At 48.4% G+C, this 14,103-nt stretch overlaps 1 protein-coding gene across 1 annotated transcript in view; it reads right to left on the reverse strand.

The window, feature by feature from the left end:
* The window catches only part of CSMD2 (CUB and Sushi multiple domains 2), a 587,354-nt gene that overhangs the window by 145,183 nt on the left and 428,068 nt on the right, over positions 1–14,103 (reverse strand). Inside the window, exon 26 of the mRNA XM_012642214.1 lies at positions 4,146–4,348. Within this exon, the coding sequence (XP_012497668.1) occupies positions 4,146–4,348 (203 nt within the window). The remainder of the gene's footprint in view (positions 1–4,145; positions 4,349–14,103) is intronic.

Genomic DNA, 14,103 nt, shown 5'->3' on the forward strand with positions numbered 1-14,103 from the left:
TTTTGTGCTTGCTACATCCTCTAGACCTCCTGGGAATATGCACCCACTCTCTTCTGCAATTAGGAGGACTTCAGTGGAAAAGTGTGAGAAGCACCAGCCTTGGGCAACTGTACACACTGATATCACTAATTATAGCATCTAGGACTGTGTGTGAGTCCAGACACAGCACTTAAAACCTTATAATCAATAACAGCGGTATTTGGCAGTATATAGCAAACTATGGCCCACAGCCAAGTCTAGACCTATGCCTGTTTTTGTAAATAAAGTTTTATTGGAACACAGGCACACTCATTTGTTTATACATTATCATAGCTTTCATGCTATGATGAGAGAGTTGAGCTGTTATGACAGAGACCGTATGGCCCACAAAGCCTGAAATATTTACCATCTAGTCTTTTATGGAAAATACCTGCCAACTTTGGTATATGGTACCCTATCTTAAGCCTCTTCTTTTGAGATCACATTTAAAAACCTATCCTTTGCTTCAATCATTAACAGCCACGCTTGTAAAATCTTCCAACACAACACGCTCAGTTCCCCCTCCCCTTCCTCCCTGCAGGGCCTTTGCACATACCAGTCCTTCTGCCTGGAATGAGCTTGCCACAGATTGTCTTATGTCAACTCCATCTTGTCATTTAGTTTTCAGTTCCAATGTCACCTCCTCGGACAGAACTCTTTGATCACCTTCTTCTGGGCTTATCCCTTAATACCCTTCCATCAATTTTATCTTATTATCCTATTTTGTTCTTTTCACAGCAAAATCTGTAATAATCTTGCTAATTTGTTTGTTGGCCTCTTTGTTGTATATCACTTGTGTATCTCTATGAGAACAGAGTCTTTCGCTGTATTGCTCCCAGCTGTATCCCCGGGGCTTGGGACGGAACTCAGCACACACAATGGTGCTCAGTAAATATTTGTTGAATAAATGAATGAATGAACAAATCATCACCTTCTGACACTTACTGAATTTATTTATAAAGTCAAATAAGCATCAATCTTTTTCCTTCCCAATTAAAAACAGACTCAGCTCTCATCTCTAGCTTTACAGTACACTGTACACATGTAAATGATTCCCTAGAATAAAAATATCTCACTGCTGTGACCATACTTGGGAAGACTATTTATATGGGAGGCGATAGAGTCCATTGATGAAGAGCCTGGGTTTGGGAACCAGACACGTGAGTTTTTACGCAGGCACTGTGACTTATTAACTCGATGACCTTGTATGAGAAGCTTCGGAGCCCACATCTGCAACATGGATTAGTAATGGTACCCATACCTTACGGTTTTTGTGAAAATTATAAGAGCTGATGTCGTGGCAAGCTTAGCGTGGCGCCCACTCAATAGATGTCTGGGATTATGCTTCCCGCTCACCTTTTTTTTGTTCTCACTCTCTCTTTAATGCTCCTGAATTTGAGCTGCTTGGCAAAACACCGGGGAAAGGCTGGATCCACGTGGTGCAGACAGGATGTTAGATGTTACACAGTCATGTTTACTTAATAAAGCCAAGCCTGCACTAATCGTCCCTGGCATTTCTGTACAATCCCCTGTCAAACACACACTGGAAAGTTAACATGGGGTGAGCCATTCTCTCATCCCTAGAGTAGTCCTGGTATTTGCTAACTGATGACAGCAACAGGGAAGGTGACCTTTCCCAAGCCTCGGTTATGCCCAGAACACTGGGCCAGGCTGTCATGGCCTTTCCGGAGCCCTGGCTAGATAGCTTTGACCGCACCACTCTGCGTGGGCCTAAGCAACACACAGGGCAGCTTGCCCAAGGAAACCCTCGTGGAGGAGAAAACTACCCATTCATGCGTTCATAGCTGCATGTTTACTAAGCAATGAGTGAGCACCTGCTGCATACATACACTATAGGGGAGTCTGGGAAGTGTGGCATAGCCCTAACTCTCTAAGAGCTCTGGGTGGGATGGCAAGTAGGTGGCCAGCATCAAGACAAGGCGGAATGCCTGGTTTTGACGATGTGCCGATGACATAGAAGTAAAGTGCCAGAGTGCCACAGGCTACAGCAATATATTCTGAATGGGGAGAGCAGGACGCAGTGGCATCTGAGATGGACCTTGAAGGATGAAGAGGACTTCTAAGAGCTGGGCAATGCAAGAGTAGGCAGCCTGGGCACAGCGCAGGAGCGCGGCCAGAGACTCTGTCCCATGTGGCTGCACCCAGGACGCAGTGGAGGTCAGACAATGCAAATCTGCGGGGGAATTTGTCAGTACAATTATGGGTTTTTTTGCCTTAAAGCCATACCCTCAGTTGGAGAAAGTATATGTCTGGCCTTAATTCTTCATAGCACGCCTTTCCCCAGAGAGTGGACCGAGCAGTCTCTTCAGTATTCCACCCTCCTCACTGCTGGGAGACCCTTCCATCGCTTATCCCAGCAATTTCCAAAGTTTGCTCCAGGAAATGCTAGTTTCTTGAGATGGCCTCGAAAAAGATCGCCTGTGATCAAATATGTTTGGAAATTGTGGCCTACCAGACACCTTGTGAGTTTATGAGCATCAGCACAGCAAATGTTCCCAGAGTCCCACACTACAGACAGCCTCTTTAGGTCTGCTCAAGCTGAGCTCCTTCCCGACATTACTTGATCATGCAAACTTCTTTTCGTGCCATACCAATTAATATTCCATGGAACTCCGGGGAATAGACTGGAAATGCTAGGCTGGAAGCTTGAACGAGTGTTAAATGGACAAGCTAATAAGTATAAACACATATGATCCCGGAGACCCTCATCTGCTCCCCATGCTGCTAAATGTTCATCTCCACGGAGAAGACAGATGCATAAAAGAGCTAGAAGTGGAATCTGCAACCCTGTAACAGCCTCGACAGTGCCAGGGACACGGCCCAGCCACCCTTAGTTGCTACACCAACCAGGGTGGGAGTATTGGGGCAAAGCCATGGCACAGGTGCCACATAGACTTGCTCTGGAATCACCATGGAAACTACCCCCACAGTGGAGTAAGGAGATGGTAATGAAGACAGCTGCTGTATAATAAACACAAGCAGAAACCGAGGTGGAGGCACCTGTTCAGGGAGAGGAGTAAAGGAAGACTCACTTCAGAGGAGAAGAGACGATGCAGGCCCGGGAGAGGCAGGACCAGTCACATACGCTATCTAAACCCAGGAACGGGATGTGTGAGCAGTGCCCATCCTGGGCAGCTCCCTGTCACTTGCAGTGCATAATTACTCGAATTTAGATTACTCAGGTGTGGCTTCCAGTCCTTACTGAGACCCGCACCAAACTAAGAACCCAAGCGTGTTGCACGTTGTATCAGCTCTTTCATAACCGTGCCCCAAACACTGGCCACTGGTGTCGCCCGCATCCCTCCACGCTCCCTGTGTCTCAGCCACAAGGGACATCCCTGCACTTCTGGAACCCACATTCCTGCTTCTGCACTTGTTCATGTGTTCTTTGTACCTAGAATGCCCTTTTCTCTCTTTTCCATTTAATAGGGGTGCACAAACCCTCCGAAGTCCAACTCAGTGGCACCTTTCTGTGTCATAGATCACTATTCCCTCTGTGAAACACTTGCTTTCTTTCTTTCTTTCTTTCCTTCTTTTTTTTGACAGAGTCTCGCTCTGTTGCCCCAGGTAGAGTGCAGTGGTGTCATCATGGCTCACAGCAACCCCAAACTCCTGGGCTCAAGCAATTCTCCTGCCTCAGCCACCCTGAGGCTATAGGGACGCACCACAACGCCTGGCTAATTTTTCTATTTTTAGTAGAGACGGGGTCTCGCTCTTGCCCAGGCTGGTCTCAAACTCCTGAGCTCAAACAATCCTCCCGCCTCGGTCTCCCAGAGTGCTAGGATTATAGGTGTGAGCCGCCACACCCAGCCTAAACACTTTCTGTCTTACTTGATGCTCCAAGGTGACCATTACAGCCCAAATGTCTCCATTCGGACACTTATCAACTTGTATGTAGGTATCTGTTAACCTGCCTGTCCGCCCCACCACCGTGAGCTCAGCGTGGATATCTGAACAAGTGAGTGCTAACCATGTACCAGGCACACAGCTGATGCTCCAAAAATATCTTTACATGGATGGAGAAATGGAAGAGAGGAGGGACCAGAAGGAGGTGGGTGTCGTGTGGCAGGACGCATGGAGAGGGGCTGGAGGGGGCGTACACAGACCTGAGAACTGAATGGCAAAGCCCTGCTTGCTGGTGAAGAAGTCGGTGCTGAACTGCAGAACGACCGAGTTGAAGGTGCTGTGCAGGTCCTTCGGCAGGGCCGGGCCGCTCAGCTCCTTCAGCAGAACCCCGCTCTCCACCGGCCCGTCCCAGATGCGCAGCACGTCGTGGACCTCCTCCGTGTCGAACACCAGGAAGTGGAGCCTGCACGGAGAAGAGGCAGCGGTCACGCCGGGCTCAGCCCCTGCTTCCCGGGGGCTTCCTGTCAGGCGAGGCCTCGCCCTGTGAAGCCGGCAGAAAGCAAGAGATGGCGGTGTCCGGCAGCTTCCTCCGGGTCCCAGCTGGCCAGCTCCTCCCCCTGGGGCCACTAGCAATGGACAAGGGCGAGGGGATATGGGCTTTGTGCGTGTTGTTTATTATTATCAACTCTGTGTTGCCACTGCCACCCCTCTCCTCAACCCTGTTAACCTGCCTGTCCGCCCCACCACCGCAGCCCCAGGCGTCACTCCTGAGCCCATATCCTTCCATTATGGATCGGGAGGGGGAGGCTGAGAAGGCAGGGCCTGGTTTGGACAAAGGATACAAGTAAAAAACCACGGGGGCTGGAGGGCAGGGAGATCTGTGGGGTCTCTGAGAAGCTGGCCCAGCCGCAGTGAAGGCCAGGGTGAGACTGTACCTCGGTTTTCCATAGAGGGAAACCCTTAGATAACCCCTGCCCGCCCCAGGAGGCCAGGCAGGGGTCTCCACGTGTGGGGGGCCTGCAGGCCACAGACAGAGCTCTCAGAGCAAGACAGCTCAGCAGTAACCTGAGTTCTTCTGGGACCAAAGGTTTTGGCAGCCAAAGATGCCTTGGCTAACGGCCTATGCGACTCTCTCTGCTAATCAGTTTTTTCGATGTGGAATAATTTCGATTTACAGAAAAGTTGCAAAGGTGATACGGAGCATTCCCACAGAGCCTTCACCATTTCTTCCACTGTTAACATCTCACATTTCCACGGTCCATCCGCCACAGCCAAGAAGCCAACGTTGGCGTACTACTAGGAACCAAACTCCAGACTGTATTTGGGTTTCACCAGTTTTTCCACTGATGTCTTTTTTCTGTTCTAGGATCCAATCCATCTATCACCATCTCTTTTTAAAAACAGCTTCTTAAATTTTAAAAATAAGACATGCTCAAGGCAGGAAAAGGCGAACAATGTACAGATGTACTGAATTTTAAAAAGTCTCTCTTTCACAAAACCATATATATATTCACACATATAGAGTGTTCCCTCAAAATGAGACTAAATTTTACACAGTTTTATGTAACTTTCTTTCTTCACTTAATACTGTATTGTGGACATATATATCTCCTTCATTTTTTTCTGCAGAAATGGACATTGTTATATTTCACTATTTCACATAAAACTGCAAGGAACATGTCCATCTTTATGTAGCCTTGCACATTTCTGTTTCAGTTGACTCATAGGAATAATTTTTTTGGGGGGGCAAAGGGTATCTATTTAAAAATTATTAAATAAATACTGCTAAATTATGCTCTCAAATGATTGTATCAATTTATGTATATTAATATTACTATTCTCTCTAAACTTCACCTCACTGTCAGATATTATGATGTTGTAAATATATTCTATATTAAAATACTCCCCCATCTGTTACACCAAAATGGAATTTCACTGGTATTTTGAGTTTAGATAATTTAGTGAAGTTGGGTATCTTCATGCATATTCACTGGGCATTTGTATCTCTGTACCCTTCATCCATGTTAATTGGTTAATGGTCTTTTAAAATTCTATTTAATTATACATTATTACTTTTATTTATCTTTATATATTTTGATTTCTCTTTTATGTGACATATTTGTTGCTAATATTTTATCCTAGTGTCTGGTGACATTTTTCCCTTTAAGTTTTGCTATGGTGTCTATTTGGTATAAAAATCATTCGTTTTGTATAATCATACATGTTCATCTTTTCCTTTAGGGATACTGGATGTCACATTATGCTTGGGCAAACCTTACCCCCAACATGATTAAAAAAACAAAACTTTAATATTTTCCCAGAACTTGTATTATTTTTTGAGGTTGCTAAGTTCATTATTTTTCCAAATGGACACTCAATTGTCCCACACCGATGTAAGGTAGCCTCTTCCATATTTTGTCTATCAAAACATCTGTTTACTTCCTCCTTACCATTTATCAGTCTATACTTAGCTTACCTATTTTTTTACCCTCCCTCTCCCTAACTAGAACATAATTTTCATGACTGTGGGACCGTTCATGAAACCACTGTTGTAGCTCCAGTGCCTCGGAGGAGCCTGACACTGGGTGGTGCGTGTGAATACCTGAGAAATGATGACACTCTTGTAAGTAAATCATACGGATTCTCCCCGCTGGGTCGAATGTCCTGTTGGCCGTGGGTCTGTTCCTAGACTCTCTTCTCGGGTCCAGTGCTCCCTCATTTACCCCTGGACTCTACTTGTGGTACCAGACACATAGCTACTCAGCTGACTGAAGTCATAGTCTCAAATTTTAATATTCTTACAGGACAAGTACCCTTTCATTTCCCCCCCCAAATTTCTTAGCTAATTTCCCAAATTTACTCTTACAGATGAACTTTACAGTTACCAAATTCCAAAAAAAAAAAAATCTGAGATTTTAATTGGGATTGCACACATTTATTGATTAATTTGGGGGGAATTGATGTCTTTATGTTACTAATTTTCCCCAGCCAGGAACATTGTAGATATCATTCATTCTTTGGAAGTCTATAAGTTTATGGTTTTTGTGAGCAAGATTAATTTTTAGTTGCATTTTCTAGTTATTCATTGTTGAGTATGTGTGTGTGTGTGTGTGTGTGTTTCTCATTTTCAATCACCTATTATTACTAACAGGATCCAGGGAATGTCTTGGATTCCCTAGGTAGAGCCTTTCGTAGATAGAGGCGGGGAGTCCTCACCACCAAGAGCTGTGTGAGGCTCGGGCCCCGCACGGATGCAAAAGCAGGAGGGGGAGCTCCCCAGGTAGGAGAGCAAACACGCACACTCACTGCCGGGTCACGCTGCCCGCTTCCTTCTCCGCTTTCGGTGTTGCTCGATGTGCCGCGAAATCAGCAGCCATCATGAGAGTGGACCAAGCTGTGCTGTGCTGCATGTGCTCTCGGAAAAGGGAGGCTGGCGAGGGCCGCACTCGTCAGGGAAGGAAGGAGGGAGGAAATGAGACGTGAAGTTTGGCTGGCATGAAAAGGAGTGTGTTTGCTTTGGATTTAATGATATGAGATAAGACCTGGGACAGAGAGGAGGTGAGGGCGTCTGGGAAGAAAGGCAGCTGCATCCTTGAGTTCAGGGGGTGTTAGGATGTCACTGAGAACAGAGCTGAATTGAGAGAGAGAAGGGAATGTGGCCCCCAGAACTAGCTACGGGAGTTAGGGCTTCATCCTCTTCTAGTTAGAGACCGTCTGACGTCCCTGAGGTGAACGATCGAATGAACGAGTTAGGCAATCGATGAACGAGTGACTGAAATCCCAGTCTCACGGGAAGCTGAGAAACGCGAGAGTGTGGAGACTGAGTAGAAATGAAAGAAAACATGTTTCTGTAACAACCATTGTGTGTAAGACACTTTCACGTTACCCCACTGAGTCCACGCAAACATCTTTATTTTGTAGGTAGCATCAGTCCCATCTTTAAAAATGAGAATACCAAGGCTCCGAGAGGGTCAGAAACTTGCCCGAGGTCAAGGGCTGGTAGAGAGTGAGCAGAATGACCATTATATCATAATAACCCGGGTCAGGCCTTAGCGCTTCTTTCTGCTCTTTCCCCGACGATGCCGCCCACGTCTCCAGGAGGAAGGGGCCGTGGCTGGGCCAGGCCCGGGCAGGAGAGGCTCTCTCAAAAACCAGTAGTTTACATGTGAATCGTACAAAGGCTCAAGGCCTAGAATTCAAGACCATGAATTGAAAACGCCAGTTCATTGCGTTCGGCTTAGCTGATCTGATAGTCAGAGTCAAAGGCCTGGCGTTGGCGTTGTGTAGAGGAGTGCAGGGGAGGGGAGGGCGAGCCGGGTCTTCTGTGTGCAGAAACAACACAGTGTGGCAGCCAAGAGGAAGGAGGCTCAAGTCCCAAACCTCTTACAGCGTCCATTTATTTAAACCCCTCCTCTGTGCTGGGTGCTGGGACATAACAGTGACGATGACAGACGGGGTGCCATCTTCTGGGAGCTTCCGGAGATGGGTGATACCGCCACAGACACGAACCCACTGAACGATTATCAGCTGTGGCAAAAGCAGGGAAGGGAACGGCCGAGTGCTGAGGCAGAGCAGCCACTTTAACAGAGTGGCCGGGAAGACCTGTCTGAGGAGGTGGCGTTTAAGCAAGATGACAGGCTCCAAGAGGGGCGGCCACGTGCAGAGCAGGTGGGATGGGAGGTCGGGGGAGCTTTCCGTGCATACAGAGCAGCATGGGCGCAGGCCCCAGAGGGAGCCAGCCCAGGGCACAGGAACACCAGGAGAGCCACGGAGGTGGAAGCTGGGCGCAGGGCGGCAGGCAGAGCCAAGGCTGCGGGAGGAAGTCTGGATTCGACCTTATGAGCCGAGGGAAGCCACTGAAGGATTTTAAGTGGAGATCTGACAGGGTCCGATTTTCATTTTAAGATCGCCCCTGCTGCCCGGGCGAGAACAGGTTGGCAAGGGTAAGAGCGGATACAGGACATTAGCGAGGGGGCTCCTCCGGGGGGCTAGCAGCCCCTTTCACTATCAACCCACGATGGCAGCCAGTGAAGACTCAGTTTTGCCAAAACGACCACATTTATTAAGACTCTTACGGAATGCTTTTCTCATCTTTTAGAAATCAGAGTCTATGCATGCTAACTACAGGTTCTGGTCGACAGAGATAATTCCAGGCCAAAGCAGACATTTGGGTTTGTCCGAGCAGCTCCCCTGCTGGTGAATATTGTGTTTTTTTGGCTTTTGATATACTTTGTGGCCCCGTCCCCACTGTGTCCCCAGTGGGGAGGTGCCGAAGTGAAGGAAGAGGAGGAAAGGTCTTCCCTCCCGTGGAAGCCTTGCTTGTCTGCGTGTTTGTTTCTTTGGGCCGCAGACACAGAACAGGCCGTGTCCGGGAGGAGGGGGGAAGCGTGCTGTGTGTCAGGCTCTGTACGGAGAGCTGCGGAAACATGTGAGGCTCTGTGTCTGCCCTGAAGGATGCTGCTGCTGATTGAAGGAGACACACGAGACATAATAATACGAGCACTAGGTGCTAAAGAGTGGGATAAACAAAGTGCTATCAAATACCTGGAGAAAAAAGAGAGCTGGACATTTGTAGAAAATCTCCTATGCGCCAACGACTTTATGTATATACTGCCTAATAGCCTCACAAAACCCTGTCATTCATAGCCTGTTTTCACCATTTTGCTACGGGGGAGCTGAAGTTCCAAGGGATTAACAGAGGCAACTGGAGGGGGTTAAACAGCTGGTAAGGGTCGGAGCCAGTATTCGAACCATGTCTGTCTGGTGTCAAAGGCCTTTCCTTTATACTGGCTTCTTTTTTTTTTTTTTTTTTTTAGACAGAGTCTCACTGTGTTGCCTGGGCTAGAGTGCCGTGGCGTCATCTTAGCTCACAGCAACCTCAAACTCCTGGGCTCAAGCGATCCTCCTGCCTCAGCCTCCCGAGTAGCTGGGACTACAGGCATGTGCCAGCATGCCCGGCTAGCTTTTTCTATATATTTTTAGTTGTCCGATTAATTTCTTTCTATTTTTAGTAGAGACGGGGTCTCGCTCTTGCTCAGGCTGGTCTCAAACTCCTGAGCTCAAACAATCTGCCCGCCTCGGCCTCCCAGAGAGCTAGGATTACAGGCGTGAGCCACCGCGCCCGGCCTGGCTTCTTTTAATTCAGAGAGGCAGGGAGAGCTTCAAGGAGGAGGTGTCTTTGCAGCAGTTTTGAAGAAGGCAAAGCAAAACATGAGGACATTGAGGGAGAGGAAGAGGATAGCAAGTGAGGGAACAGCGTGCACAAAGGCATGAAAAGAGTAACTGGCCCTCCTGGGTCCAGCCTCCTTCCCACCCTCCCAATCCACCTCTCCCACCAGGGCCAGGGTTGTCTTCCTGAGCCACTCCTCTGACCCAGTCACTCCTCTGTCCCCACGGGAGGAAGTCAGACCCCCAGGGGGACGCACCACGGCTCTTACGAAAAGCCCCGGTTTTCTTCCCCCATTCTCTTCACCCTCCACCCACTTTTTTCTTAGTCTCTTGCTTCGGGGCCACCCCTCTGCCTGGAAGGGACCGCTGCACATGCCCCCCATACCACCTGTTTTGGGTTGAATTGTGCTCCCCAGAAAGATATGCCCAAGTTCTAACTCCTGTTATCTGCGAACGTGGCCTTGTTTGGAGATAGGACCAGGTATGATATAATCAAGTATGACAATGAGGTCATACTGGATCAGGGCGGGCCCTAAATCAAATGACCGATATTTTAATAAAAGAAAAGAGAGGGAGATTTGGATGCAGAGACACAGAGGAGACACAGAGACGAAGATCCTGTGAAGATGGGGCAGAGAATAGAGTGACGTGTCTACAGCCCGAGGAGTGCCAAGGATCGCTGGCCACCACTGGCAGCCGGGAGAGAGACATGAAACATTTTCTTCCCCAGAGTCTACAGAGCGAGCAGGGCTCCACTGACACTCGATTTGGGACATCTAGCCTCTAGAACTGTGAAAAAACAAATTGCTGTTGTTTTAAGCCATTCGGTTTGTTATGGAAACACTAGTGGAACAATATACCATCCGACTCCTAGAGGACACCCCACATCGGGTGAGGCCTCTCCATGTCCTCCCCATGCCCCAGTCCGGTGAGGTGCCCCCGTCTCTGCTCCTGCTGAATCAGTGTCATCCACTGGCCACCTGCCTTGCTGAGTTGTGCCATGTCTCATTCGCCTCTACGTCTCTGGAACCGGCACCAGGCCTGACCTGCACTAACCCCTTGTTGTTTGATTGAACTGATGAAGGGATGAGTGGCTCCCCAGCTTTCAGGGACTCCCGTAGTTCAGCCAAACTCACCCACCGTCCTTGCCAAGCATGTGCCACTCTGGAAGAGGCAACTTAAACAAATCCTATGCACTAAGGAGGACACTGGCTACTTCTCTGGAAGTTCTGAGATTTCTCTTTACTGCCCACATCCAGCCCTTGGATATTATGACTGTATCTTGCTCTGTCACTACTAAAGAGATGGGATCTAGCCACACAGACCCTCGGCCACAGCCAGCTGCTGAGTCTAAACCCAGGAGAAACTGGGGATACTGCAGCCATGGTCTCATGCTCTCTAAATGCAGCCCTGTAGGTTCTCTGAGCCTATACTCGTGCTGACAGTCACACATTCAGTCAACAAACAGTAGGCACTAGATGCAGAGAGCACACCAGGCAGTAGGGATGCAGATAGGAATATGGCATCCTTCTGCCCCTAAATTTGGTGTCATGTGTACTACACACCATATGTAAAGGGACAGAGAAGGCCCCTCACATGGGCCAAGGGGATGAGACCAGGCCTCCTGGAGGAGGCTGCGACTGAGCTGAGCCCCGAAAGATGAACAGGATGAGCACGGATGCCAGAGGTGGAGTGTGAGAAGAAAAGGGAATGCGGGAAAAGAGGGTGTGCAAGGACACGGGTGGGACAGAGAGACTGGCCACCCAGGAAACGACAAGCTCTGCAGGAGGCAAAGCATGGGGCACAGCTGGCTGAGACCTGGAGCCATGGCTCAGGGAGTGGCAATAACGTCCGAGCTGCAGAGAAGCAAGGAAGGTGCAGTCCCCATGGTCCCAGTGAGGCCAGTTTCCATGGTGCTGGGGCAGGGCTGAGGGCAGTGAGGGAGGAGCCCACCAAAGCAGGTGTCTTGACTGGGTCTCAGTGTCCTAAGTCCGGTCTCTGGTTTGCCTGGGTTGTATCCTGGGCACGCAGGATAACCTGTAGTCCAGCCGTAGGAAGTAGGCCGGCGCAGGTACCTGGGCCCCACTGGCCCCTGGTTTTCTCCCATCCCCGTGGGGCTGCCCTGAGAAGCTGCTTGCTCTGCTGGGGCTGGGCCCTGACTTCACAGCTGGCTGCAACTGCAGGGACGCCCTGGGCTGTGGGGATGTCCCTGTTCAAGTCAGATCTCCACATGCCTTTTCCTCACGGTGTTTCTAGACCATTCCCACCTCCCACCACACCCTCCAAGAGCAGGTCCCCAGCTAAGGGTGCTCCCACCTGGCCCTTGTTCCCTCACCTCTTCCCACCAGCCCACCACCGAGACTCCACCACACTTTGCTGGAAAGGCTGGTGGGAAGGTTCACGACACTCGGCTTTAAGCAATAGGAGATTTCCTGCCAGAGCCTACATCCAAGACGCCAGGAGGGCATCGGTTCTCATGGCAGGGCCCTGCCCCTCCTGAGTGCTGTCCACGGGCAAAACTCACTTCTGGGATTAGTGTCCGCAGTTCTCTCAGTCTGAAGGGAACTTGGACACATTGGGCATTTTTTAGATCATTCCCACCTCCCTGCTTACAGGCGGTTCCTCTGTATCCACTGCATATGGAAAGACAAACAAGAATGAGAGAAGGAAAACAATCCATGGCATCTCGACATGTCGATGTCACTTGCCTGCTGACCGGGCCCCAGAATACAAAAGGGTGTTGGATGCTCCCCATCAACTGTCACCAGCGCAGGGGCACAGTGGACCCTGCACAGATACGAGTCCTGCTGGCGGATCTTTGCATCAGGGGAAAATGGCAAGTGAACGAACAGCTGCTGCGGGGAGAGGGGGTCAGAAATCACTCCTGTCCCCAAATGAGAATGCAGCTTAAATTATCCTCAGTGACATTGAAGAGGACAATAGGAAAATAATACTTGTTTTATCAAATTCCCCCCTTTAAGCTACCCGAGCTGCAAACCAGCAATTAAACCATGATCATAATAGCAGACAATAATAATTAAAGCATCATGCTATCCAAAGAGCAAAAACCGAGAAGACAGCCCAAAGCTCAAAGCCGGCATTGGTGTCTAGAGCAAAATCAAAGGCTCTTTTCTCCTGGGACCAGATGGTATTCAAAAGGAAAAAAAAAAAAAAAGATTCTTTGGTTATTTTCAAAAGTGAAAGAATGAAACTGGGCTTCAGGTCACGGATAAAGCCGCATAATGTTCTAGGGTGGTGACTGGTGCCCTGGACTTAGGCTGTTGCCTTGTGCTTCCTGTTCACGTGCTGGGTGACCTTGGACCAGGTGCCTTCTCTTCATCATCACCCTGTACCTGGGGGCTCTGAGTCTGCCTGTTGTTAGACAGAGCCTGCCCTGTATGTGCCAGGGACCCTGCGAGGGGCAGAGTCTCTGTTTTGGAAGAAATGTTTTCTTTAAATAAAAAACACTGACTGTGGAGTAAAAGACCTGGGTTCAAATACTGACTCTGTGATAGCTGATGGGGTGGCCTTGCAGAGCCTGTTTACCCCTCTGTAAAACGGCAGTAACGTCAATCCACCAAGCAGTGTCGCTAAGAGGATTATCAGAAATGAAATCACATACAAAGCACTTAGCACTGAGCCCCATACGCAGCATGAAAAAAAACCCCAACAAATGGTAAAATCCCTAAAACGAATTCCATTTTTGTTCTATTTTTTAATTTGTTTTTACTTGACTAAGAGAATTGTGTTAAAGTCTCTCACAACGATTTTTAATTTCTTGTATTTCTAACAGATTTTGCTGTATGTTTTCTCATTAGGTTACTTAGTGCATAAAGATTCATGACTGTTAGCATTACTGTGGACAATGCATTTCATCATGGGAAAGAATTCTCTCCCCTTTAATTCTGTCCCCTTTAATTTTTTTAATCCTTAATTTTACCTTTTTTTAAAAAAAGAAAAGCAATATTTTATTTATGTGTGATTCTTTTGTCCCAACCTTTTATTTTAGTATTTTGTTGTTCTTCTGTGTAGCAGCATTCTTTTTTCTTT

The sequence above is a fragment of the Propithecus coquereli genome, unplaced genomic scaffold, assembly GCF_000956105.1.
Source record: "Propithecus coquereli isolate 6110/MARCELLA unplaced genomic scaffold, Pcoq_1.0 Scaffold178, whole genome shotgun sequence".
NCBI lineage: Eukaryota > Metazoa > Chordata > Mammalia > Primates > Indriidae > Propithecus > Propithecus coquereli.